General features: G+C 45.9%; 11 protein-coding genes across 11 annotated transcripts; 4 read left to right on the top strand and 7 right to left on the bottom strand. All coding sequences in view use genetic code 12, as the record gives it.

Annotated features, from left to right (window-relative positions):
• Positions 1–524: 524 nt before the first annotated feature.
• Positions 525–2909, bottom strand: GLN4 (glutamine--tRNA ligase; the record flags this gene model as incomplete). The annotated part of the gene is made up of 1 exon (XM_029035355.2): positions 525–2909. The coding sequence occupies one exon, from the start codon at positions 2907–2909 to the stop codon at positions 525–527; it is 2385 nt and encodes a 794-aa protein (XP_028890597.2).
• A 1404-nt stretch (positions 2910–4313) lies between these two features.
• CJI96_0001826 (uncharacterized protein) lies at positions 4314–5693 on the bottom strand (the record flags this gene model as incomplete). The annotated part of the gene is made up of 1 exon (XM_029035354.1): positions 4314–5693. One exon carries the CDS (start codon positions 5691–5693, stop codon positions 4314–4316), a length of 1380 nt encoding a protein of 459 aa, XP_028890596.1.
• A 473-nt stretch (positions 5694–6166) lies between these two features.
• On the top strand, positions 6167–6615 carry RPS28B (40S ribosomal protein eS28; the record flags this gene model as incomplete). Its single annotated transcript, XM_029035353.1, has 2 exons — positions 6167–6169; positions 6415–6615. The coding sequence occupies 2 exons, from the start codon at positions 6167–6169 to the stop codon at positions 6613–6615; spliced, it is 204 nt and encodes a 67-aa protein (XP_028890595.1).
• A 1054-nt stretch (positions 6616–7669) lies between these two features.
• On the top strand, positions 7670–9325 carry RTF1 (Rtf1p; the record flags this gene model as incomplete). The annotated part of the gene is made up of 1 exon (XM_029035352.2): positions 7670–9325. One exon carries the CDS (start codon positions 7670–7672, stop codon positions 9323–9325), a length of 1656 nt encoding a protein of 551 aa, XP_028890594.2.
• A 118-nt stretch (positions 9326–9443) lies between these two features.
• On the bottom strand, positions 9444–10058 carry CJI96_0001823 (uncharacterized protein; the record flags this gene model as incomplete). Its single annotated transcript, XM_029035351.2, has 1 exon — positions 9444–10058. The coding sequence occupies one exon, from the start codon at positions 10056–10058 to the stop codon at positions 9444–9446; it is 615 nt and encodes a 204-aa protein (XP_028890593.1).
• A 2527-nt stretch (positions 10059–12585) lies between these two features.
• Positions 12586–13099, top strand: ACB1 (long-chain fatty acid transporter ACB1; the record flags this gene model as incomplete). The annotated part of the gene is made up of 2 exons (XM_029035350.2): positions 12586–12612; positions 12866–13099. The coding sequence occupies 2 exons, from the start codon at positions 12586–12588 to the stop codon at positions 13097–13099; spliced, it is 261 nt and encodes an 86-aa protein (XP_028890592.2).
• A 60-nt stretch (positions 13100–13159) lies between these two features.
• On the bottom strand, positions 13160–13567 carry CJI96_0001821 (uncharacterized protein; the record flags this gene model as incomplete). Its single annotated transcript, XM_029035349.2, has 1 exon — positions 13160–13567. One exon carries the CDS (start codon positions 13565–13567, stop codon positions 13160–13162), a length of 408 nt encoding a protein of 135 aa, XP_028890591.2.
• A 538-nt stretch (positions 13568–14105) lies between these two features.
• CJI96_0001820 (uncharacterized protein) lies at positions 14106–15548 on the bottom strand (the record flags this gene model as incomplete). The annotated part of the gene is made up of 1 exon (XM_029035348.2): positions 14106–15548. The coding sequence occupies one exon, from the start codon at positions 15546–15548 to the stop codon at positions 14106–14108; it is 1443 nt and encodes a 480-aa protein (XP_028890590.2).
• A 1637-nt stretch (positions 15549–17185) lies between these two features.
• REX2 (Rex2p) lies at positions 17186–18028 on the top strand (the record flags this gene model as incomplete). The annotated part of the gene is made up of 1 exon (XM_029035347.2): positions 17186–18028. The coding sequence occupies one exon, from the start codon at positions 17186–17188 to the stop codon at positions 18026–18028; it is 843 nt and encodes a 280-aa protein (XP_028890589.1).
• Positions 18029–18143: 115 nt separating this feature from the next.
• On the bottom strand, positions 18144–23174 carry RIM15 (protein kinase RIM15; the record flags this gene model as incomplete). The annotated part of the gene is made up of 1 exon (XM_029035346.2): positions 18144–23174. The coding sequence occupies one exon, from the start codon at positions 23172–23174 to the stop codon at positions 18144–18146; it is 5031 nt and encodes a 1676-aa protein (XP_028890588.2).
• A 1415-nt stretch (positions 23175–24589) lies between these two features.
• MET28 (Met28p) lies at positions 24590–25207 on the bottom strand (the record flags this gene model as incomplete). The annotated part of the gene is made up of 1 exon (XM_029035345.2): positions 24590–25207. The coding sequence occupies one exon, from the start codon at positions 25205–25207 to the stop codon at positions 24590–24592; it is 618 nt and encodes a 205-aa protein (XP_028890587.1).
• Positions 25208–26127: the final 920 nt, after the last annotated feature.

Raw genomic sequence — 26127 nt, 5'->3', positions numbered from 1 at the left:
TCGCCAATATTATTTTGATGAAAATTATCATCTCACCTCTCCGCATCGGCCCTTTCATCTCTTCTGTTCCGAACCCATGTAACAATCAATCAGCTGATACTTAAATGAACCCATTTCATTGTTCTCCGCTCCTTCTCTTTCGATCGGGTTGGTGGTGTGATATCAGTTCATCTAATAATCACTGCCTGATTGTTCACGATATTGCTCTTTTGGGTGATCATCCAGCAAATTCGAATCCTCTGTAAGCTATACCCCCTCCATCAAGCTGAGTAATTATCTGCTGCATGGCAAATAGCCACTTCGATAGGTCTCTCTGCAATTGTTGACGTAACATGCACATTTCCTATCAGGGACTTTTGCTTCTCAATCCCGACAAACAGCAAGACTCACGTATATACCCCAAATTGCCTCATGCATGGACCCTTGACTCTACATTCCAGCGTTTATGGCTAGAGCAGTCGCTGTTGGTTACCGAATAGGATCGCAAGCCATCGTTACCTGCCCTTCATCTCCAGAGCTCATGTTCAAGCCTTTGCGGCATCTTCCTTCAATGTGACAATTCTGTTCAACACCACACTGTCCTCGGAGGAGTCCTTGTCCATGCAGAAATATCCAATTCTAAGAGCCTGGAATCTGACTGTGTGAGGGCCGGCGGCCTCGTTGATGTTGAATTCAGAACCTTCGATACCGATGTTCAATGGCGACTTCTTCAAAATCTCCTCAAATCCAGCAGCCTCGATAATAGAGTTCCTGATTATCTCCTCAGATTTGTCATTAATATCCTTCAAAAAGCCGTCTGGGTGTGCGCTAGGGTTTTCACTCTTGAACAACTGATTATACATTCTGATCTCCTTGATCTTCCTGACGTTGTTCTCGCCAACCCATTGAATGTACTTCTTTGGCTTCTTCTTGATGCCAGACTCATAGTTCACCAATAACTTGGTGACATTGCCAGCTTCGTCTCTAATGACCTCATGAACCGACACATTGTATGGAACCTTCATTAAGCCAACAGGCTGACCTGGCGCCAATCTGAAATATTCTTTATCAGTCTCGTCTCTGTAATCAGAACGGTCAATGTAGAACTTCTTGGTGAACTTGACCTTTCTGCTTCCGAATTTGTCCTCGGCTCCTGGCTTGTAAGAAACCTCCACCTCTTCACCAAAGCCCTCGTCAACGTTGACGACTTCGCACAACAAAGGTTCCAGCAATAGCATCAATCTTGGAGTGGTGTTGTCCAAATAAGATCTCACAGCACTCTCGAGTCTGATCACCTGAATATTAGTTGTAGAAGTTGTAACACCCAAGGTATTGATGAATGTCAAAATAGCACCTGGAGGAACACCTCTGCGCTTGATGGCCTCCAAAGTGTAAAGTCTAGGGTCATCCCAGCCCCTCACGTAGCCCTCGTTGACCAACTTGGCAATCTTTCTTTTCGACAAAATTGTTCCCGTGATGTTCAAACGGCCATACTCTCTTTGGGCGGGTCTATAAACATGCAATGCGTCACATAACCATTCGTAACTCTCTCTGGAAAGACGGAATTCCGTCGTACACAAGGAGTGAGAAATGTTCTCGAAAGAATCAACCAAACAGTGGGTGAAGTCGTATGTAGGGTAAATTCTCCACTTGTCGCCGGTTCTGTGGTGTGGAGCGTTCAAAACACGGTATGCAACCAAATCCCACATTTGAGGGTTTGGCGAGTAGATGTCCTGCTTCATTCTCAACACGGCGTCACCTGGCTTATAGTGACCATCTCTCATTTTTCTGAATTCCGTAAGATTTTCCTCTACTGATCGAGAGCGGTATGGGGATGGGAATCTTTCACCACCCAAAGTGCCGTCGGGCTTCATACCTCTTTGAGCTTTAACCTCCTCAGGCGTGCAATGGCACACGTACGCCTTATCGACCTTGATCAATTTCTCTGCCAACTCATACAATTCGTCAAAGTAGTCGGAGGAGTGAGTGATCTTCCAGGGCTCGAAGCCAAGCCACGACACCATGTTCTTTATCGAATTGAAGTAGACTTCCTCTTCGGCCTCAGGATTGGTGTCGTCGAAACGAAGATAACAATTACCGTTGAAGTGCTTGGCGTAACCGAAGTTCACCATGATGGCCTTCGAGTGGCCAATGTGGAGGAACCCGTTGGGTTCCGGTGGGAATCTTGTGAACACTTTACCCTTAGTAAACTCTAAGTGTTCCTTCATCAACTCTGGGAACGCCTGTGGGTTTTCACCTGGCTTGTGCAATTCTCCCAAGAAGCCCTCTGTGAACATAGACCTCTCAGGTTCTGCGGCCTTCTCCTCCTTTTTGGCGCTAGCTTTAGGCTCCTTTTTCTTCTTCTCCTTCTTAACCACGTCTCTTTCGTCTTTGGGCCCAAATAGCTCCAAGGCAATGCCATCAATGACAGGCTTGAAGTCTCCGGGCGCCGCCCATTTGAGACTTGGAAGCTTCTTCGTCTCACTCAAGAGAGAAGGAACCCCAGCGTACCTCTTAGCCAAAACCTCTTCCTTTTTCAGCTCAATGTACTTGAGGACCTCGCTTTTGACGTCGTCTCGACTCAATTCCACTCCTACACCTGAAGCTGCATTCATCTCATCTTCAGTAGCACTGTCACCTTTCTCAGCAACATATCTTAAAGCCTCGGTCACTTGCAAATTAGTTTTCAATCTGTTGTCTACAATTGCCCTCGTGACAATTTTTCTCTGCTCTGGCGCCACGCCATTGTTCTTGCTATCTACAGCCAAGTTGTATAGCAAGTTGAGCTTCTTCTCATCGGCTTTGGAGACGCTTCCTTCGTCCAAAACTTCCACGAAGCTGGCAGACACTTTCTCGTTTTTTGCGATGTCTTTGGCTTTCTTTTCAGAAAGCCCGATTTCCTGGAACTTACTGATGAGCTCCGAAGACATGTCTATGGTTGATGATATGGAGGGTATATGCAAAACTACAAGATATGACACTTTTTTTTATGTAGCGGTACGCGCACGACCATCAAATTGACAGCCAGAGGGCCATTTTTTAAGTCTACCGAAACGCTTTCGCAGAATACTAAAATCTACAGTTTGATCTTATCTATACGCGTGTTGTGAAGAAAAAAGAAAGTATCTTTTTTATTCACAGCGTTTTAGGCTTTGCTCTAAATTGTAAGTTGACGTATTCGGTTGAACCCCTCGACTGGTCCCCCGGCAATGGCCTCGTTACCGTCCTCGGTACCACCCTCGGAACTTCAACTACGCCTTGGGAAACACTGCGGTTGGCCAGTCTATGAAAATACGACTTTGGGCCAATTGACGATTCTCCGCAGCCGCCCTTGAATCCCAACATAACCCATCGGGAAAAGGTCTCCTGCAGGTATGCTGATATTCCACGCGTCGCCTTGGAAACAAGCCCCCATTGCTCTGTGTGCAGGTTGCACATCGCCGTGCATTTTTTGCACCCAACACATTTCTCCTCGTATTTAGAAAACACTTGGATCAAGTGGTATACCACCTGCAATTTCGATCAGGCGAGAGTCATAATTTAGATTCTGGGGAACATGGAGATCCTGGGGTAAAGAAAAATAAGCCTCCAAAATGATTTTGGTCCAAGTAGCTCGGCTGGATCCATGTCTACCCTCCAGGTCTCAAAGTAGATCATAATGATCTCGAGAGAGGAGTCTGAACAATACTTTAAAGGCTGCCCATTGTGAAAAAATGAAACCCACTGGAGTCTTGTGAAAGGCTTGATTTGGTTTTAGCTGGAGCTTGTTAGCATTTTGAGTTTCGATGAGGCCACTTTCATTATTAGTCTGCCAACGGTGCGAAAAGATGGGGCGACCTTGGTGTTTGTAAGATTTTTATTTTTAATTTATTTTCGTTTGTTTGTCTCCCTAAGAAGTAGTTTCAACTGCAAGCTGTGTGAATTCTTTCTTTCCTTTGCTCCTTTTAGGACGATGATGGTGATTGATGTCAATGTGGGGAAATGAACGGCTGGCTGGGCTTCGGATCAAGTGTGTAGGAGCCAGACAGTACGACATGGGCTTTTGCAATTCTTTGTAAGATTAGGTTACATTGAGCTCCAAGTGGATTCCAATTAAAGAATAATTCAGAGGATTATAGAGGTGCAACATTGTATCAATTTCAGTTTTTGGGCTTCAGATGGACTTTTGATTGGTAACTAGTTTGATTCTCTGTTAAATTCCACAATGGATCCTTTGATCGAACAACAGGGTATTACTGCTCGCAAGCTCTATGGCGATATGAAGTCAAGATGCCTTAGATCATTGACTCCTATCATCTAGTCGTCTCTATTGAAAACCGTTACAATGTCTAAGTCTATTTGCGCAAAAAGTCAAGGAATATTTTCCCAAACTCCTTGGGATTATCCAAATACAAATGGTGGCCCGCGTTGGAGATAATTCCAAACTGAGCAAGAGGTTTCTGTCCCTTCAGATCGGCCACCCTGTTGATCTCCTTCGTCATCTCCTCCCCGGCATTTTCGTTCATCCAATCCTTGCTTCCGTAAAGCCACAATGTGGGCAATTGCATCTTCACAAAAGCCTCAGGGCACCTGTCAAGAAGAGGAAGCCTTGCGAGTCCTACGGGTGCCAAAACACGAGTAATGGCATACTCGCCGCTGCCAGCGCCGTTGAAGATGCGGTAAAAATAGTCATGGATGTGCTGGTACCGCTCGGGGTCTTCGAAGTAAATATGGGAGAACCTATGCCCCGTCCATCCAGATATCCACTTTGACCTCAACGGGCCTGCTTTACGGATGATCGAGAAGGGAGAAATATGATGATTCCAGAGCCACCTGAAAGTGTCCAGCCCAAAGTTTTCCTGCTCCATAGTGGCCGAGCCTGGATGGTTAGTGGGTGTAGTCTCATTTCCTTCGATGATACTTTGCTGGTCTGCTAACACTTCGTTCTGGTAAGGAACACTAGGATCCTGCTTATTTTCCGCCAGCCTTTCATCGTCAGAAACTTGTGCAGACGACAATGGGACCGTTTGCAATAGCGAATGCTTACTTCTCTCGACACCCACAGGACTCAAGAGCACCAATTTGTCGATCAAACGGCGAGACAGGTCGTCAGAAATGACCTTGTTGTACTTCCTCGCATAGGCGCAACTCAAGTAGCCGCCAAACGAATGACCCACAAGAATAAACCTACTGATTCCTCTTCTCTTTCTCCACTCCTCCAAACGGTCTATGAACCAATCTTCGATTTTGTAAATATCCTCTTTGGTCTCACAGGGGTACCTCGGGAAGGGAGGACGTGAAGAAAGTCCGAAACCGGGAAGATCGATAGCGTGCACTTTGATGCCCGGGACCGACGAAAAAGTGTCGAAGTTCTCGAAGAAGAGCCCTAAAGAAGCTGCGTATCCGTGGACAATGACCAAATCATCTATCTGGTTGGGGAGCGCCAGCAGCCCATTTTCCGGAGTAGCCGTATTTTCAATGTAAAACTCGTGCACGTGTTCCCCGTTTCCAATGTCAGTATCTATAAACTTTGCTGTTCTCGTAGAGTCAGGCAAAGGCCAAAACGGCAAGAAAGAAAGAAGCCTTGACTCGACTTTTGAATCAGTGTAGTCTGAGCTCCATGACTGCCTCCACCAATCCGAGAACGACTTTTTCCAACTGTACACTGGCCTCCTACGGCCATCGTCGAATTCGCTCACTTTTTTGGTCCGACTTTCTGACAGTGTTTCTGACATTAAGAGTTTGCCACTTCCAGGGTACTAGTTACGCTTATCTACACTTATCTTTGGTTGCGAAGTGCCCGCATATTTGTGATCGGGACAGGATGTTTATAGGAGCCGATGTGGCGACGGCGATAAGCCCAACAAGGAAGGAACGCCGCAGCACCAATATTGAGGCTGTACTTGTCCGGACAAGAGAGCGTGGATAGAGGATAGTCTGAGTATAAACAGATTATGTCGCCGGAATCACTGCTAGCAATTATAGCGGTTCCAGAAAGGAGATAGATACACGTGACTATCAGTCACATGCTCGGTGTTCTGATATACTAGAAGTTTGGTTGTCGCACACTCCCCAATAACCGATCGATCTTTTTTTTCTGAAGAGTCGTGTACATACACAAAAAATTGGCTGCAGCGACTACCACGAAATTTTTTCAAAATTTTCTCCCCATCACAGTCTTCTATCTACATACAACTACTTATACAAAATGGTATGTTACAAAATCTGTTTCGGTGACTCCCTCCTGTTAAAGCTCATGAAGTTGTGACAAATGACCTCGAATCAAATGTTTGATTTTCCTTCATTCGTCTTCCCATATGATCCCCCCGAATATTCTCGCTTCATACATTTGAAGCTATAGTATTCGATTCAAAATGAATACTTCTTCAAAATCTTCTAAGGAACTCACTACGTCACCCTTTGTATCCCATTCCGTGCTTTTACTAACGTTTCCAGGACACTAAGACTCCAGTTACTCTTGCTAAGGTCATCAAGGTTTTGGGTAGAACCGGTTCCAGAGGTGGTGTCACCCAGGTCAGAGTTGAGTTCTTGGAGGACTCTTCCAGAACCATTGTCAGAAACGTCAAGGGCCCAGTCAGAGAGAACGACATCTTGTGCTTGATGGAGTCCGAGCGTGAGGCTAGAAGATTGCGTTAATTGGGGTGGAATTATTTGTTTTTCACTTTCATGTCTACGTGGGTGTGTATTAGCTCAGGCACAGCGTTGTCATATTAATAAAAACATCATAAGAGAGTTGTGGGTGTAGTAAGGGTAGTTTAAATTCAAACCGTCACGCCGGTCACGTGATATACAGGCCGAGTTGGCGAGCCCTATGCCATATGGCACATAGGAAGGTTGCAACTGAAGTACTCTTCAAATGGCAATTTCACTACTGTTCATTGTCCGTGTTGAAGACTCCGGAAACCCTAAACCAAACTAGGTAGGTTTGTCTGATTCGTCTTAACGTTGGCTCCTTTATTGCTCATCATATTACAGTTGGAACAAAACTCTTTTTGCAGCCACTATCAATGAACAAACAATTTCTTCTGCAAAACTACTGATAAACACATATTTCTTTCTCTTGATTGATTACTATTCTTGAGGCTAAATCTCACCTAAAGAGCGTTTTATTGACGTCATAGGAATAGAGTGACTCAGGTAGTTATGAAAATGAAGCTGAAGGTAAGTCTGATCCGACTTTTATAGGGACTCGGTGAATTAGAAAGCCTTCTTTCAAAATAAGAAGGAATTATATAAAGAGAACAAACCAAGTCTCATCTTTTTAGTATTACTATACCCTTCAAACTAGGTTGCGTCCACGCATGCGACGGTCAAGATTCGACACCTGAACCTAAACGAAAAAGAATTAGTAATTACAACTAATCTAGTTAAAAGTAGCTCAATGTGCCTTTCCTCGCACTATGAAGGTCATTTACAATAGCTACTTTCTCTTCCCATATGTTTATCCAGCCGCTGACAGAGGCCATAGTGTCGAAACCATACAAAAATTTTGTAACAAATACAAAATGTAGGCACAAACAGCTTTTCAAGTCTGAACACTTTTCTTTTAGGTTTTTATTTTACATTATTGTAGCTGGAATGTTGAACGGTTGCAAATCCTACTATTTTATCACCTGCACATAGGCCATCCTTCAGTGCATATCACCAGCTATCAACTCAACTAAATCATCAACGTTGTTTACGATCAAAAATGTCGGATTTGGATGACGATTTGTTGGCTCTTGCTGGAGCGGATTCTGGCAGTGAAGAAAATGACAATGTCGTCAAGCGAGCGGCCTCAGAAGGCGGCCCCAGAAAGAGATTGAAGACCGGTTCTTCTGATGAAGATGAGGATGAAGGAGACGATGATAATGACGAAGCATTTGACGAAGATGACGCTGGTGAAGATGAGAACGATGAAGAGGTAAATGATTCCAGAACCTACGATGATGAAGACGAAGAAGAAGAGGATGAACTAGTCAACCCATACCCACTAGAAGGGAAGTATAAGGATGAAGAGGACCGTGAGCGTTTGCTTGATATGGACGAGATCGAGAGAGAACAGACTCTTTTTGAAAGATCCCAGGAAATGGATAGATACAATGAGAAGAAGTATTTGAGGCAGAGATTGAAGCAGGCTCAAGGTACCGAGAAAAAGACCAGAACCAGTAGTCGACAGGCGACTCTGGGCGCAAGAAGCTCGAAGATGGACAAATTGAGCGAGTTGAGGAAACAGAGAGAGCGCAAGTCGCGCAAGGCTGCTGCTGAAGACTACGAAGACGAGGAGGAAGAAGAAGAGGATGAAGAGGAAGAGCTCGACGATGTTGAAGAGGAGGCCTATGGAGACGATGAAGTCGTCTGGGGAAGCGGTAAATCCAAGTTCAGACCCAAGAGCTTTGAAAAGGCTACCGCTGCAGACATTAACAAGATCAAGATTGGAAGAAGTTTTCTCAGCAAGTACCTCTACTACCGTAATTTCGCAGAAGTTGTGTCACGGTCTTTTGGAAAGATCAACGTGGGAATGGACCGCAGGACCCGCCGCCCAATGTACAGAGTGGTGCAAATTGAAGAGGTGGTAACCTACCCTCAAAAACAGTATCAAGTGGGCGAGACAAGAACAGACATGTACTTGTTGGTCAGTCAAAACAGACAACAGACCAAAGAATTCCCCTTCACGGTGTTTAGTGACGGTGACATATTCCCAGAAGAGTTCGAGAGGTATCTCCAAGAATTGAGCAAGACAAACGAAGACCCACCATATGTGGATGATGTGAACGAGAAAGCTGAAGAGATACATCGCTTGATGAACAGCGGTCTCACAAATCAAGATATTGACGAAATGATTTCAAGGAAGCAGAAGATGAAGAACGGCATGAGGGCGTATGATGCGGTTTACGAAAAGTCTAAAGCAATGGATGAGTTGCGTGTGGCTAAGCAAGAGGGCAACGTTGAAAGGATCAGGGAGTTGAGTGATCGCATTAAGAAGATGGACGAGATTTTGCTTAAGGACAACGAGAGAGCTAGCAAAAGCTCGTTAACGAGCATGTCCAAGGTTAACGAGAGAAACAGAAAGTTGAACCAGACGAATGTCAGAAAAGCTGAGCTTAAATCGATGAAAAAAGTGAATGAAAGTGTCGAAGGTGATGCTTTTTCGCGTCTCAAGACGAACTCAAGAATGTTCTACAAAGATCTCGCTAAGGAGGAAAACCAAAAGGCCTTGCACGATGCCAGGGCCAATTACGACACAATGATTGCTGAGAAGAATGAGAAAGAAGCCAAAATTGCCACCTCCACATACAGAGAAATGGGCGTTTTCGACAAACTTATTGCACTGATAGACTTAAATATCGTGCCGACGCTACAATGATGACTTTCTACCTCATTATGTATATCAACACAATAGCTACGAACATGTTTACCCATCCGTGCTTCAATTAAGATATATACAAGCCAATAAATAATTTAACATGCCAGCGCAATGCGAGCTAGTAGAGCTCCTTAAGGATTTGAAGTCGAAGCTCCTGTCTCTCGAGCTCTTTCTCGTAGTCGTCGTTAATGAGGTTGTTTTCCAGCAGAAGATTATTCTTTCCATTCCCACTGATAAACGGTTTCTCGTCGCAGTAAACCGTACGGTCGTAGTCATAGTACATATCGTTAGCAACGATGTCCAGGTAAAAGCTCTGGATGGACTCGTCGGAAGATACACTAGCCACCTCGTCCTCATGAGGTTGTAGATTAAATGCCTTCTCTAACAAATACGAGTCACTGGGCATTCTAGAGATGGATTTTTCTCCTAACGGCAGTGGAGGCCCACTCATCGGGAGCAGGTGACCATTTGGCTCCGAAGGGCTTTGATCAGCCGTAGTGAAGCCAGACTCGGACTCAACACTCAAACCTTGTTGGAGTTCGTCATCAGATGCTTTCGAAGACAGCCTTCTAAGCGTGAGTGCTGATGTAATTCTGTGGAGGATGTTCTCCTTCTGTTTGGGCAGTTTCTTCTGGATCTGGACCTCACACGGGAGGTCAAAGGAGATCAGGCCGTCGTCCAAGTTCACATAATAATTCAACTGGAGATTGTGGTCGAATTTCTGTTGCCACATTGTAGTAGGGTTGGGGCTTGAGAGAAATGGTTGCAAAAACCCGTAGCCAAGGTGCCAAGAGTTGGTTGGGACTCAAAAGAATGAGGCGAAATAAGCTCGTACGATGGGCTAATCAGAGATTCCTGAACAAAGATCGGAACCTTTGGCAACAAACTCTTGATGGAAGCTTGTTTCTGTTTAGTATATTGCGCCAGCAGTGATCGGTGTGCCGTAAAAATAACGCAACAAAATACTGTTTGCTGGACAAAAATTGAAGTGGTTACGTATGTTCTAAAAACCTCTTCAACAAGACACCACTAAAGCTTTTTGTTGTATGTGTGTTCGATCCCTCTTGTGACTATCCCTCTCACTATGTAGAAGGACCCTGCGAAGTACTAGTGAAAAGCAGCAGGGAAGCAGATAAAAGAAATAAAATAATGTAGAACCAAAAGGTACAAAATAAAAAAGAAGGAATAAAACTCAAATGGATCTGATTAAAAGCAGCAGGTTCAATCTTTTTATTTTTGTGTTGAGAATTCCCCCGGTTATAAATGGAGCTGGGGCCGGAAGCTAATAAGGCCGTAAACAGCCGACGCGGAAGGAAAAAACGCACCCAAAAAGGCCCATCTGGAGCGGTCAGACAAGCCGATATCCGTCGGAGAAAATCGTGCAGCGCGCTTAGGTAAGCGCAGAAATATGACACTAGTTTAAATAAGTCAGCTGAGGAAGAAAACCCGTACACTAGCTTATCCCAGGGGATGGAGCCCTCCGTCAAAAATACTTGACGTTATGAATTTTAAAGATTAAATTACACGTCTGTCATGGTCTCGTTACGAGAAATACAGTGGTGTGCTTACTTTCCTTGTAGTGTTTCTGGATCGTGAGTTAGCTTCGCATAAGTCTGCGCTTCACCTTTGCACTAAAATGTCTAAACTTCCGCAGCGTCGGAGCCGAAGCGTCAACATGATGACTAAGGTGGCAACGGAGCGCTCGTAAAACAGAAAAAGCCCTGCTGGGTCAAAAATATCACCCCCCGCATGTCACCCGTAAACTACGAATATTGCAAGGCAGAATAAAAAAAAAGGTAACGAGGCGTGGGTCCAAGGGGCGAAGCTGGGGTCCAGGGCCGTTGAAGAAAGCGTGATTCACGGTATGTTTTCTTGCTTTTGCTTTGCCCGAGGGGGCTAAGCAGTTGTTAAAGAAGAGAGGATTTTATTTCAGGGGCTGGTCTCGCAATTCTGCAATACAAGTTTTCGGAAATTGGTCTGGCGTGTTTTTCTGACTTGGTACTGTTCCCGCTGGCTGTTCTGTCTCATTTCGCTCTTTCTTCTCTTATCAAGGTGTAGACGCTGGGTGGCAGAAATTTACGGTATTGACAGCGCGGTGCATCAATAGAGATGTTTTGCACCCAAAAGTAGAAAAGTAACACATTTTTACTTGCGTTCTTCGTTTGTTGGGCAGAGCCCCTGATTTTGCTTGTAAAGCTCTGTTGATACTTGGTTGTCTGTCTTGTTGTCCTTTTATCTCTTGTACCCCGTTGCAATCCCCGCAAAAAAATGCTGGTGTTCAGATACATAAGTGCTCGTCTACGCTAGCGAGCGGAATGTTGGGCTGCGAAAAAGAATTCAGCCTTTTTAGGGAAGAAACACGTCTCTTATGGAATGAGTAGTATAGACAATGGTCAAGAGGGAGGTTGGAAGCACACGTGCTGTTTTTGGAAAATTCTTCCTGGAACGGCAGTCGACCAGGTCTAAAAGAAGACGCGGTGGAATATCTGATTGCGTCGTGAGATCTACCCCGGAAAAATGTCCCACACAAGCTGCAATCGAGCGCCTTATATAAAATCTCTATAAGATCAGATGCAATGGCACTTCTGCTTACTCTCTTGCTCCCCAGTGACAGCTTGGGGCAGATAAAGCTTTGGTAAAACTTGTCGGAATGTTCTGTTGGGTCTTGTGGCGTCTGGTGGCCGCTACCGTCCTTCACTCAAAACACTAAAGCTTTTTATTTCAGAGCTTAAATATATAAACTTCAGCTTCACTTGCCTCAGGCGGCAGCATAAACGTTCGAACTGTTTTTGCCCAACATCTCACTTGCTATCTGCCAGTGGTCCCTTCTCCCTTTTCCCTCCACTTTCCACATTCAAAAATTACGTTCGTTAGGCACCTTAAATGTCAGGTTGTTAATAAAAAGCTTCCATAGAAAGAGACTGCCATATAAAAGTCCATTGGAGCCCTCCCGCGGTTGCCACTTACCGGTCTTGGCCGCCCCTACCTCGGCCAAATGGCTGCGAAAAGCCCTAATCCGAACTATCCACATCTTCGCAAGATGATACCACGAGAGACAAACACATTTGAATCAATTCTTCACCGTCTCCCTCATATACCGTTCTTCAACGGCTACTGAGTCTCGCTTTAAGTGGGTGTTTCAGGTGAATGCTTCGCAATCGGCCCACGGTGGCTGTTTCATTCCTTCACTGCCCACCCACTTCGCACTCAGATCATACACAGATCTTGGCCAACACCCACACTTTTTCCTACCACCAACCATGCCATCTGCCGAATTCGAAGAGAAAGTATGTGTAAATGATTTTCATTTGTTTCTAAAAGGAAATTCTTTTTGATTTCATGGCTTTTGTCCGCTTTGCTTCCATCAATTGCGTGGCAATTTACCCAACAAGTGAGCCGCCATTGGACACGAAGGTACAAAGCCGAAATAGATGCTTTAGGGCAACTAATCATTGATGAGAAAAAGAGGCAAAAAGAACAATCAAAAATAGAGACGGCTTCAGTTTGCCTGCCCGTTTTCCTCTAAATACTAACCTCTAGGCCAAAGCTGTTTCCAACTTGAAGACCCGTCCTGACGACGACGCTCTCTTGAAGTTGTACGGTCTCTACAAGCAGGCCACTGTCAGCGACAACAACACCGACAAACCTGGTATGTTCGACTTGAAGGGCAAGTACAAGTGGCAAGCCTGGAAGGACTTGGAGGGTACTTCTCAGGAGGACGCCGAGCAGCAGTACATTGCCTTTGCCACCGAGTTGATCGAGAAGGATAACTAGATTGTGTATTGAAGATACATCGTGGTATATCAAGTTTTAATGTGTAGAACTCAATTGTGCTTACTCTGTCTTCGGCCTTTCAATGAGCTGGGTAGCTCTCCAACCACAATCCAACATCATCACTAGAGGAATCAAGCAGTACGGCGTGTAGAGACCCAAAAGGTTGTAAGTCTCTGCTGCGGTCAAGCCGTGCTTGGGAGCGTCTCTGTAAGCGTAGGCGAGACACAATAAGGTGGTAAAGAATGCGTTGAAACCGTAAACAGTCATCAACACATAGATTTTCTGGCAATTGCGTCTCAAAGCTCTTGCTGCAAGGAAGAATATGGGCAATTGAACAAAAAGCTCAAAAGTAGCAGAAATTTGAAGCCACAAGGGCATTTCTTGAAGGAGGAAATCCTTATTGGCGGTGATGTGGAATTCGGCCAACCATCTTTGAAAGCTCGGCTGATACACCTCGGGGATCACCATGGTCGAGTCCATTATTATCGTGACTGGAATGTGGATTATGAAGTACCAGTAGTAAAAAGTGTCTCTTTTATTCATTTTCGCTTCTGGAAGAGTTGATGGTGAAAACGACCGATCTGGGACCTGAAAAGTACGCACCTCTGGCGCGGTTAAAGCTGGACCGATGGCTATCACAGAAAGTGCTAGCGAAAAATGGCGCTTTGGCCACCTAGTGGACTTTAAATCGACGAAACCTTTGAGTCCATTGCTTTCCCATCTGTTCGAGATTGTGGCTAGGATTTTTCGAAGCGGTTGAAAAATGCCTAGTATGGTAAAACTCATTCTCGTGATACGAGGGCAGAACTCACTAAATGCAATTTCTGCCAATTGATACTCGAAATCGATTAAACCATTTTATAACTCTTTTGTCGTGTCCCGGCAACTAAGTGGAGGTAAGCGCTAAATGTATTTGAGTCATTTAATATCTACTCGATGTCTACATATCAATGTCGTCTGGTGTATGCGTGTATCATAAGTCGTAACATAAATACTATCTTTGGATTCATTGCTGATCGCCCGAGGGAGCTAAAAGCTCATATATATTTTTATAACAGGATAGCGTGCAAGTTTTTCTGGAAAATGGCGGAGAGTTCCTTGTGTGGCCACAGTGGAGGTAAGGAGCGTGGAACCTTTTTTGGTACAAGGTAGCAGTCTTTTCGAGATCCTTGGTGGTTTGAGATCCGCTGACTGGAGGCACCATGATGACATCTGTGTGGAACACCGAGAAGTCGGCGTACTCGTTGAACCGAGCCATGTGAGTATACCACACCAAGCGAATGTCAAGCGTAGGCACAAGAGCTGGCCCCGTAGAGTTCTTGGACAAGAGCTTCCAGAAGCTTTTGTAGCGCATCACCGCCAGGGTAAGCATCACCGAGAGCTTCGGGTGGGAAAGCCAGTTTCCTGAGTCGATGATGTTTTGCACTGGCGAAAGCACCAAGTGGTCGATCCAGTCGCCCAGGATCTGTAAGCAGTCTTCCTCGATAGTTAAATGGACCAAAGGATTGGCAGACTCAAACAGAAATGACTTTTGCGAGGTCCACGAAGTTGGAGTCAGCAGGCTAGAAGCGCAGGAAGAATTGGAGTTGATGGGCGACGTAGGTGAGGAAGAGTCGGTGGACGGAGAGCCCGGAGAGCCGAACGAAGGCCGCTCTTCAAGTGGAAGCGAGCGCAGCGGGCGCAACGCCAGCTGTGTCAAAGCAGCATCGCTCTGGCGTCTGGCAAGGGAGTGGTGGGAAATAACGCCCTCCTTTGAGCGAACCAGGAACGAAGAGCAGGCAAAGTGAGACAAGGGCACCGACACAAGAAGAGCCTTGGAGATGGGACAGTATACGGGAAGTACAATTGACGAAGGATCAAACGTGACATTCTCGTATTCCAAGTAGTAACCCTTGCCGAAATTGGCAAGCAAAGCGTCGAAATTGTGGCGGGCAAGCTGATCTGGGGTATAGTCAAAGGATGAGGAGATGGCATCACCCAATTGACGCAAGGGAAACGGCACTTGCAAGAAGTTGGCAAACGCAGATTCAGCAAACATGGCATAGCAGGCCTCGGGAGCCGTTAGAAGCGAGTGCCACACCCAGGCTACGTCCAAAGGCGGGAGAACATGGAGGTTTGGGTTGAACTCGGGCATGGACGCAAACGCAGAGGCGAAAAGAGCAAAGCGGTGCAAGGCGTAAACGACAAACAGCGGCCACACTGTTGGGTTTGAGCTTGCAACTCGATGTTTCAAGCAAGAGACTGCTCTCCAAAGCTTCAAAAGGCACAAGGCATCGTGGGTAGAGGGAGTATCTGAAATGGCTGCGAAAAGCAGCTGCACGGGTGGAGGTGAGTACTTTTGAGTCACGGGCTCAGGGAACATGCAATTGAGGAAGCCAAGAGACGGCGATAAGAGAGCAAGATTTCTGAAGCTTGGTTGTTGAAGCCAGAAGAATAGGTGATTCTGCATCATAGGACGGGGGAATTGGTCTCCTTAAGTAGTAAAGGAACAAGGCCAGTGTCACTATTCGTGATGTTGGAGTCGCTTCCCGGGCCGAGTCCCGATAAGCCAGCGGCGCTTATCGAGTTGCAATTGGTGCAGCACAAAAAGTGTCACTGATTGGGCATCAGTGCTGCTAGCACAGCCGTGTCCTGTCTGAGTAGTTGCAACGGTCATGGCACGGGTGGGAAGGTATCTTCTGTGTAGGCGTGCGGGTAGGCAAGAGAAGGGCACTGAAAGGTGCAGAGAAGACGAGCAAGAGCAGAAGAAGAAACCCTCTCAATGGAAGATAATGTTTATGCTCGTGTGGCCTCAATAAGATGATCTAGCTCATTGGAATTCCAGCAGTCTCTGTCAATTGCCTCATTTAACGAGGTCGCTCGTATTTCTTCGCGACAGAAGTCTTGCATGGCGCTGCAGTGGGTCCAATGCTCAGTCGGCAGTAATCGGGGCCTCTCGCCGAGGTGTGACGAAAACTGAAGCGAGCTATGCTTGCCAGACACAGAAGTACGAGTCTCAGCAGCCACCTACGTCATTGAATTGGGCCCCTTCTGAAACGGTCGAGACGCTCGTAGGTCCGTCGCCAACAGTCCATAGGCAATTGCCCAAGCAATATTGAGCGAGGATATAGACAAGAGCCGAGTGTCTAGGAGAATCCACCGAGGGTTCTTAAGGCCCCTCGAGAGAAAGATGGCATGGGCAATTGCCGAGGCCCATCTCTGGCTTTCTTCCAATTGCTTGATCAAAAACTAAATTCGAGCCGTGTGGACACCGTTTAAGCCACAACGAAAGGACTCATTACGAGTCATTGATCCCTCCATGTAGCCTTTGTGAAGGGAGCCCTGCACTCGTGATCATGGACGAAACCGTTTGACGGGCTCCACTGTGCCGAACTGTGGGGACTCTCCAATGGAGATTTTCGGCGGAGATTTTCATTGGAGAATGCCTGGTGGAGAAATCGTTTGGTTTCCCATTGTTCGTAGACCCCAATTGGGGGTTTGGCACCGTGACTAAAACAAGCGAGGCTTTGGCAAGTTTCTAGAGCATTGCACTCTGGCTTTGAATTGGGCTGTGGAGGTTCATGTCGAGTGATGGCAGATATTGGAAGGGAAAGGTGAGGAGATGGAGGTTGTAGGTGGGTTTGAAGTGGGCAGGGGAAAGTGGACTACCCGGAAATGACTGCGAAAAATCCCATGCGAATAAGCCGTCCCGTGGAGGCTATCAATACAGCCCGAGCTAGAAAAGGGCAGCTTGATTAGGGCTCAATTCTTCAACAGAGCCTTTCTCATGACACTTTGATTCTGGATTCACCTGTCTCCGAAGAGCCTCGTTTGCTCGTGGAGTCTAAAAGCTTGATGATGGAGTGCTCTGGCTGTGTAAACCTATCTATACCTATACTGCCGCCAGTTTGTAACAGCAGACGCAAGGAGAGATATCATTCCTGAAATTATTAGGTGGCATCAATATGGTGGGATTTCTTCTTTACAGTTCCTTCCTTTTCTTGGTCTCTACCGGACTGTTTCCTCACCGGCCCGTCTCGGCTGCAGCTGCTTTTGTACGCGCAATGATCATCTCAAGACCAACTCACCTGGACTTGTGAACGCAACATGTTTTCCATGCTTACTGGGCTCTTCAGAAGAGCTCCTGCGGCAAAAACAGCCGCAAGAGTGATCACAACGAGAAAAAACTCGATCTTTATGCCGTTGGTCTGGATAGATTGTGAAATGACGGGTCTCAATGTGGAGACTGACCATATCATAGAGATCTGCTGCATCATCACTGACGGTAACTTAAACGTCGTTGACCCGGAGGGCTATGAGTCTACTGTGTATGTTCCCAAACGAACTTTGGATAACATGAACGAATGGTGTGTCAACCAGCATGGCAAGTCTGGCCTCACATCGAAGGTATTGGCCAATCCTCAGCAGACTTTGCGTAAAGTCGAGAACGAGTTGCTTGAGTATATTCAAAAATACATACCAGAGCCACGCACGTCTTTATTGGCAGGCAACTCTATTCACATGGACAAGTTCTTCATGATGAAGGAGTTCCCTCGCGTGATTGAACACCTTCATTACCGCTTGATGGACGTTTCGACCATCATGGAGATGGGCATGCGTCATAACCCTAAGCTCATGAAACGGTTCCCTAGGAAGAAGGGTAATCACACCGCAAGATCAGACATTTTGGAGTCCATTGCTCAGTTGAAGTGGTATAGGGAGCATTATCTTCGTGGGCCTGAAGAGACAAGTGAAGAGAAGGCGAAGACAGACAAGGAAACCACGACAGAATCTTCTGAGAAGCGCAAGCTAGAAGAGGACGTTTTGCTGCCCGCAAATAGCGCCTCACCCAAGCCTAAACAGCCTCGAGTGATGGTGGAGAAGTCATTTGAAGAGACAGAGGACGGTGAGATACGAGAGATCGAGAGAACAACGATCATTTCGAGGTAGGAGATGATACCCAATTTGACCTGCCCATGTTAGAACTATGTAATTATAGCAAGAATGAAAGACAGTGTATATACGAGAAGTAGAACGTCTTCAAATTGTAAAGCGGATTGCCATGTCAATCCTCAGGATCAGACTCAACAGCAATATCTTGACATTGGAATTTGGTAATGACTCCTCTCATCTGGGTGGAATCAACTGGCTTTTCTAGAACAGCGTCAAATACCCCCAGATCTTGCGCTTCCTTGGCATAGCCTGTAATGGCAATTACAGGCGTGTCACTGTTGATGCCGTTTGTGTATCGGATCAATTTCACCGCATCAATAGCATCTACCTTGGGGAGTTTTAGGGCAGTGAAGATGAGGTCAAATTTAACCTGACTCGTCGCCCTCCTGATCAACTCATCGCCGTTCGAGATTGAAAGAACAACACATTTCTCCTTTTCCATAAGCTTTCCAACAGTGTGCCTGACGATTGGGATTGGCTCACAGTATAGGACATCTAATCCGGCAGCATCGAAAGAGACGGATCCATCGGCTGACAAAGCGCTACTGGGCGGGCAAGACTTGTTAAAGCTTCCTGTCCTCCTTTGGCTGTCCCTTCTCTGTCTCACCCTCGACAAGGCAGAAGAGCTGTCATCTGAATCTGAGGTGGACGGCGAATTTGCCAAGTCACCTGAATTTCTTTGAAGTATATTACGAGCTAGTGATGACGTGCTCTGTTTGAGTGTCGGTATTCTTTCGTCGGCCCTTTCCCTCCGGAGTGATCCTGTGCTTTCCTTTTTGCTGATGCTAGCTTCTCTTTTAATTGACCCAACACTTCCTCTTTCTTTCACAGGCGACTGTGACCTATTAGCCACTGGAGAGACCGGTCTTTTGAAAGGACTTCCAGGGTTGACAGCTGTGGACGAGATTGACAGCCCTCGGGACTTGGTATGACCCAAGGGGGTAGATTCGGAAGAAGATGACGAAAAGCTGTTTCTGTGCTCCAAATGTTCATTCTTCAATCTGTTTATGACATCCTTGTTGGCTTTCTCCAAAACGTTTAGGTTTCTGAAGTGGAAGGACCCAAATTCGCTTGAGTCAGCCAATCTGCTACTTCTTCTTTCTCTCCTTCCGAGCATTGGTGAAGATGGTAGAGATAAATGCTGAGGCGGAGGCTGAGCGTTGAAGTAACCATCTTGAGACTCAACTTCTCTAGCTGACACTGGAAGCCTATCGCACTTCATCATGTCCTCATCATCGTTTTCATCCTCAATAGGAAAATGCGACATGTCAGCTCCTCTAGCATCAAAGTAGTCTGTCGATTCAGGATCGTCCGTTATTGGAATAAACGAATCAGGCAGCTCCAAGTACAACGTCTCCCAGTTGATATGATTAAAGTATGGATGCAGCTTGATCTCGTCGGCTCCATTGTATCCTAATCTCTCCTCATAATTTATTACAAGTAGTTTCTTAATAAGATCTTTGGCCTCAGGTGGACATATCTCCTTTTCTTCCTCTTCTGACAAAGGTGGCCAGTCTATTTTCCCGTCAAGTATGTTTTTGAAGACTTGATCCGGTGTATCGGCATGAAATGGAGGATATCCATACAAGAACTCAAATAGAATACATCCAATAGACCACCAGTCGGAGTATTCACCTTGGGTATCACTAGTGATGGTTTCCGGTGATAAGTAGTCAGGGGTTCCAACAAACTTGTTTGTCTGGCCCTCATCCTCTTCAGGGTTATAAAGGGTGAAGCTGTTTATGTTATTTTCACTCTGTTGTGGACTGTATTGGAAATCGTCATCCACGATCGCAAACGAAGATTCCGACGAGGTTCTTTGAAGTGATGGCTTGAGGCCCGGGGAATCAAAGCCGCTACTACTTGAACCTGATCTAGTTCCGCTGTTTCTAAAAAGTGACCCTGAACGTTTCCTTTGCGGTTGCTGCCCTTGAGAATCTGTGGACATCTTCGTTGGATTAATTGGGAGTGTAGATACTGATCCAGACTTAAACTTCATGTGCTCCATAGCTGGAGAAAGTGAGAACGGTGTAACTGAGGAAGTACGCTTGTGCTGCAGGGAAGGGAGTAATTCTGGAGAGTCGCCACTACCAATAATCAAAGGACTCTGTGGCAATGTTCCACTGCCCAGTATACTTTTTCTAAAAAGCTCAATTGCATGCTCTGAAGTTGAGCTTTTTCTGTGTTGCGCTGTGTGTCTTCCCACAACACCAATTCTTGACAAACCAAAGTCTGTGAGCTTTAAGTGACCAGCACTATCAATAAGAAGATTGTCCGGCTTCAAGTCTCGATGAATGATGCCACGCATGTGTAAGTCGTTGACACCAACAATTACCTCTGCAATATACCTTTTGGCCCATTTGTCACCCAAAGTTCCTAACATTTTGAGAAGAGTAGCACAGTCACCACCATTCAAATATTCCATGACCAAGTATAAGTAATCCTTAGTCTGAAAACTACTATAGAGCTGAGCAACATACGGGGAGTCACTCTGCTTCATCATCACCGCTCTCTCTGACCTGACATTCAAAACCTGATTTTTCGCAATCATGTCCCTCTTCTTCAAGCACTTTATTGCAACGTAATCGCCAGTGAGTCTTCGCTTCGCTAGGAATACAGCTCCGAAAGCACCTTTACTAATAGCTTTAATTATTTCATAGTCTTTGATACCTCCTGTCAGAGCTTTGGACGCCGGCGTCTGTGATACAAGCAAAGGGGACAAGGGCGGCTTTGCAGAAAGCGATGAGCTGTTTCGAGTATGACCAAGTCCAGGTGTTCCGAAGGTATTGGCAGAATGTTGCAGCGGAGTACATTGTTGATTCGTAATCAATGTAGGTAGAGCGTTACTCCCTGAGGAGCTTGTCCTCTTTTTCGACAACGAAGCAGGAGGTACGCCTTGGATCTCATCATTATTTATATCGGCGTGTGACATGGAGGGAGAGCTCAAAGGTGAAGGGTCCATTCGGGAAACGATGTTTCTCTGAAACGTGTTAAAGTTCGAGCGTTCCGTGTACGGAGTAGGAGACAAATGTCGTCTAGGTGAAGAAACACTTGAGCTATCTGAGGACTCAGCTGGATGTCTAGTTATGTTAAGATCTCTCAAAGCCTCTTCAACTTCCTTATGATTTTGACGTGTTTGCGACGAGTAGGATGAATTGGCTGAACCTGGACGAGACACAGACCTAGCGATTTCTTCTATCAGTGGGCTAATTCTGCCTTTGAGAAAGTCTCTTGGGGTGATGGAGTGTAGCGATGTGGTTGGTGAAGTCTTCTGTTTAGTATCGTAGGGCTCACCCAAAAGCTTTGAAGGAGGGCTCCGCACACGAGACGGCTGAGGTGAATGCAAATTGTGAGCTTGAGATAAGGGCAGCGGAGGTAGAGCGGAAGGCGAATTAGATTCGACACGCAATCCAGAGCCAGACACTGACATGGGTGTTTTAAAAGATCCAGAATCGCTTGACGATGAAGACCTATGACGAATGGTGGTTCTTGAGGAATGAGTCCGAGGACGTTGTTCGGGATATTCTTGCTGGAGAGTTTTCTCCCTAATTCTAGCAACAGTCTCTCTTACAGATTGTAACACAAGACTGTCGACCTCCTCCTTGATCTTGTCACCGTATTGAATGATAGAGATGAGTCTAGTGAGTGACTCCATTTTTTCATTTACCACTTGTTGCGTATCGTCAACCATTCTTCTGATTGCGGGATCCGACGTCTCAAGAGATTTCCAGTTCATTACTGCACTAATGGCACGTTCGGTATTTGGGGAGAATTGCAATTCGCCCGTCTCCTCATCTTTATCTGCTGGATTTATGGCAAGGGCCTCGTCACAATATTCAAGAAGCCTCAGGAGAATACCAAACGGAAATTTACGAGTTCGGAGTATGGAATTTTTGGTTATGGTCTTCAACAGAGGCACGGAGCCACGAGGGGACAACGCCTCAGTCAGCATCGAGGGCAACGGAATACCTTTGTAGTCATAAATATTACCAGCACCCCCAGATGATGTGGAGGAGTTGGAGCTAAGCGTCAGAAGCAGGCTCAGGGAGCCACTATGTGTTTCAAACTGTTGCAGCCATAAACTGTCCGAAACCTTCAAAATAAGATCTCTTTGCTCTGCAAGAGCGTCATGACACAACTGAAGCTCCTCGGACACTCTGTGCTCTACAATGCATAGATCAGAGTGTTTCTCGATGAACCATGCTGGGATGTTCGTCTCGCAAATATGACACAAGATGAGCTTGGGGTCGGGAACAGAGTCCTCGTCTATAATGCCAGCCTCCTTTAGACTCAAAAGGTAGCCCTCGAAAATTTCAGAACCAAAACCTAGAAGGTCAAAAAGAGCGTCTGGTATGGTTAGTTCCATGTCTATGTGCTCAAACGGTTTGATGGTCCAGATGGAATAAGATGGTAGGTTTGTCTTGGTGTCCTGAATGACAATTCCCTGGGACTCTAGTTCTATGACATCGCCATTGTTTGACACCTGAGAGCTTGTGGAAGCAGTATCGAGTGTCTCCGGGGTAGTATTCGTGGGAACTGACCCTTCAGGTTCTCTTTCCTGGTCTGAAGATACCAGATCACGCTCTTCATGAGATGATTGGTCTGATTGTACGCTCACATCGCCTCTTGATACGTCGTTCGTGGCCGTGAGAAACTTTACTTTATACGAAGCATTGTCTGTGACCATCTGGGAAATGGCGTTGTTGAACACCTGTAAATCCTGGTCAGAGCTGCCGATAAGGATGCTCAGAATCGGCTTTCCTGTTAGCTTTTTCACCAGCGTGCCCACCATATGCTCCCAATTCTTCAGCATGTATCGTATCTTTCCGTCTAGGTCCAATTCCATCACAACCGACGGGTTGTTTGAAGCAAGCCGTAGATCGATTTGCTCCTTGAGCACATCATTGACACCGAAACCTTGCATTTTCTGCTTCTCGTTCCCAGGCACCTCCAATGGTGACACCGACCGTGTGGAGCTGCGTCCACCCACATGGGACTCTGTGTTATACTCTGGATCATGAAAAAGGCCCTTTGCGGGCCCTATTTCTGTCGAAGCAGGAGACTGCAGTTTTGAGATGTCTGCTGGGTTTAGCAACTTGCCCTCTGGCAAGATCCCGGGGCGGTCTGAAGCCTGTTCAGACATTTGGGGGTACTTGACTTCTCTGGATTAAAACTGAGGAAAAAAGTCCGGGGGAAGGCAGGCAGGACCAGTGACGGCCCTGAGGTCAGCAACAGAAGAGGGGGAAGATGTGAAAAAATTTAGATCTCAGAGGGGAATCAAATTGTAATGGTTGCTGGGATAAGGTGCTTGCGTTGACAAGGGAGGTCTATGGAGCAATAGAGTGTTGCCTTGGGTACTGGTGCTAGCGCCGTTATCTTTCGCAGCCAGTGCGGAGAGACATTGAGTAGGAGGAAACTAGTGCCAAATGACGGTTGAAAGATTACATGTGATAAAATAATTAGCGTGCTATGTTAGCTTGTTAAGTTAGAAGGGATTAATTAATATAATTTGAGAAGTCTTTGGACAATTGGGGAGACTTTCCCGATTCAGTGCGTTTCCGAGAATGTAGGACCATATGAGCGGAACTCCACCCACATAGGCGCTACTGATGAAGATTGAGCTTTTTTTCGGTTTTCGATGTTTGCTGAAGATTCCGTTAATAGCTGCTGGTGTGTTTCCTATTCTATTGCTTGTTTTGACTTCTATGTGTTCCTTTGACAACTCCTGTCTAAGGAGTTCCTATCAATAAGGCTAGACAATATGTAATAACTTGACTAGATTTTAAGTATTATGACTTTTTAACACAACTTTCATGCGCAAGGATCATCTGCTCTGTCTTAGGAATTTTTGGTTTTATTAAGCATATTTTACGTTTGCGGTTTTTTTCTTTCTACAGAGACCCCGACTCGAGGTTTACAAATGTAAGCTGATTTTGCATCCAAATAGCACAACAAAGAAGGTGTAACATATAATGATCAACAGGGAAAAGCACATAGAGCCTTTACCAATTTTGTGGAAATTGATCATAATTGTTTAAATACCACTGTCATCAATATCTAATAACTTCTCATCTAATTTTTTTTTTTCTTTTTTATCATTCATCTGCTGAACTCTTTATTGAGTACCCTACAGGCGAATACTTGAGGCGACAGTTACTGACGCAGGAATCACCTACTCTTAGCTTGTAGCCGCCTAAATTTTCCTCCAATTTCTTAACCACTACAATTCAGCTACTGTCTTACACTTGTTATTACCGCAATTGTGAATTCAATCGAAGTGGACCACAGGTCCTGATAAATGCCCGGTTTGTTGGAAACCATGGGCTGTACGCAACCATGTGCGAGCCTCTGTGTTGAAGAATTAAAAAAAAAATATAAAAATTGTCTTTTCTGTCGTGCCGACACGCCGGACGGCACCCATAAGTAGCCATTAGTCATATGCCCAGTAGAGTTGGATCTAAAGGGCAGGGTTATTGTTCGTAAGGTCGTTAAAAGTTGGATTTTAATCGATGCTAATGTCAGACGGCTTTGTCTGTTGTGGCCTCGTCTGTTAGAAGATTACGTGAATGAGTAAGCTGGCGACTCGAGCGATCTCTTCTTGATCTGTTCCAACAAGTCCAGGTTTCTCTTCTCGTTCTTCTCCATGATCAACAGCTTCAAGCACTTGTTCTCCATCTCAAGCGTCTTAACCTTCTTCTCAAGCAGGCTCAACTTGTCCTGGAGCTCGCGTGCTCTCTCCTCCATCTGCTTCTCCTTCAACTTCTTCTTCACTCTGAATCTTGCCGACGCCGCCGTATTTTTTTTTCTCTTAAGCTCCTCGACGGAAAGCTGCTGGTGCTGGCTCTGGTACTCCACTGGCAGATGCAGCTGGTACTGGGGCAGAGGGGTCACATGAGAAAACAGATGCTGCTTCAAAGGGCTCTCGACCTCCTCCTCCTCCTTGATCTGAGGCAAAGGAGCTCTTTGCGAAGGAAGCTCCACTCTTTGCTGGGTTTGCTGCTGTTGCTGTTGCTTGGAAGGCGCCACATGGTCAGACGAGAATACGTCTAAATCAAAGAAGTCGGTGTGGGAGAATACGTCCAAATCAGGGAGGGATCCTGAGGATTGCTCTTCCAAAGCAGGCAGCTCGAACTCTAGATTTAGGTCGGCAAGGTAGTCTGAGGGCTGATAATTCATGCCGTAAAAAATGTGGACGGGAGGGTTTGAAGGAGGTAAGTTATTGATCAGGGCCGTTTTTTTTCTCGGCTGAGAGACGGTATTTAAATTGGCGAGGGAAAAATTCAGAGGGTAAAAATTTTTTTTTTTTTTTTTTTTTTGCTGCTACTTACTCATTTTTCCCCGGTACACGGGAACAGGTACAAGACTCACTGTCCGCCCTAACCAGCAGCAAAATGGGACATTTACAATATGGGAAACCTCCGGGAGAACGAATCATTTCTAACAGCGTCCCGAACATGCCTTTTTCTTTCAACTCAATGCCTATTGGGTACCAGATTAATGGGACCCGGTGAATCACCTTTCTGGGCAGCGCACGACCAGGCCCACGGTGAAGCAGTATTGGTGTGAGATTATGCACCGCCTTTACTATCGCTCTTAGTAAGCAGGTGCGGATATATGGACAAAGGCGGCGTCCCCGAGGTCGACTCAACAAAGACGGGGAATTTGCCCCCAATTGCACGAAGAGTGAGTAAACGAAGCCTTCATTGCCCTTGCCCTTTGCTGCCTTTGCTTCTTTTGTGTCCTCATCGCTCTCCCGCCTTCCGGTTGGCCATCTTTTGTGTAACTAGCCGCAGGTCGACTAATTTGCAGCAATCGCCAGAGTCAAGAAGAAAAGCGAGGAGGAGCGGGTGCGAAGAATCGTTAAGATTGTTTCGTGGTAGGCAATTACGCAGTGACTTCTTGCCAGCGAAGGTGCTGTGAACTTTTCCTGAACTCTAAAACCTCTTGAGCTGAAAGTAGCATGATGGCCATGGAAATTGTAGTGAGCTGTTGGGGTGCTTTTCAAAAAACTCGTTTTTAGCACGGTGAAAGACAATTTGTAAATTCCAAGGCTCTTGGTGATAGTCGTTATTGTTCTTTTTATGCCAATGCTGTAT

The sequence above is a fragment of the Candidozyma auris genome, chromosome 2 (assembly GCF_003013715.1).
Source record: "Candidozyma auris chromosome 2, complete sequence".
NCBI classification, from domain to species: Eukaryota; Fungi; Ascomycota; class Pichiomycetes; order Serinales; family Metschnikowiaceae; genus Candidozyma; species Candidozyma auris.
This window is presented reverse-complemented; position numbering and strand designations above follow the sequence as displayed.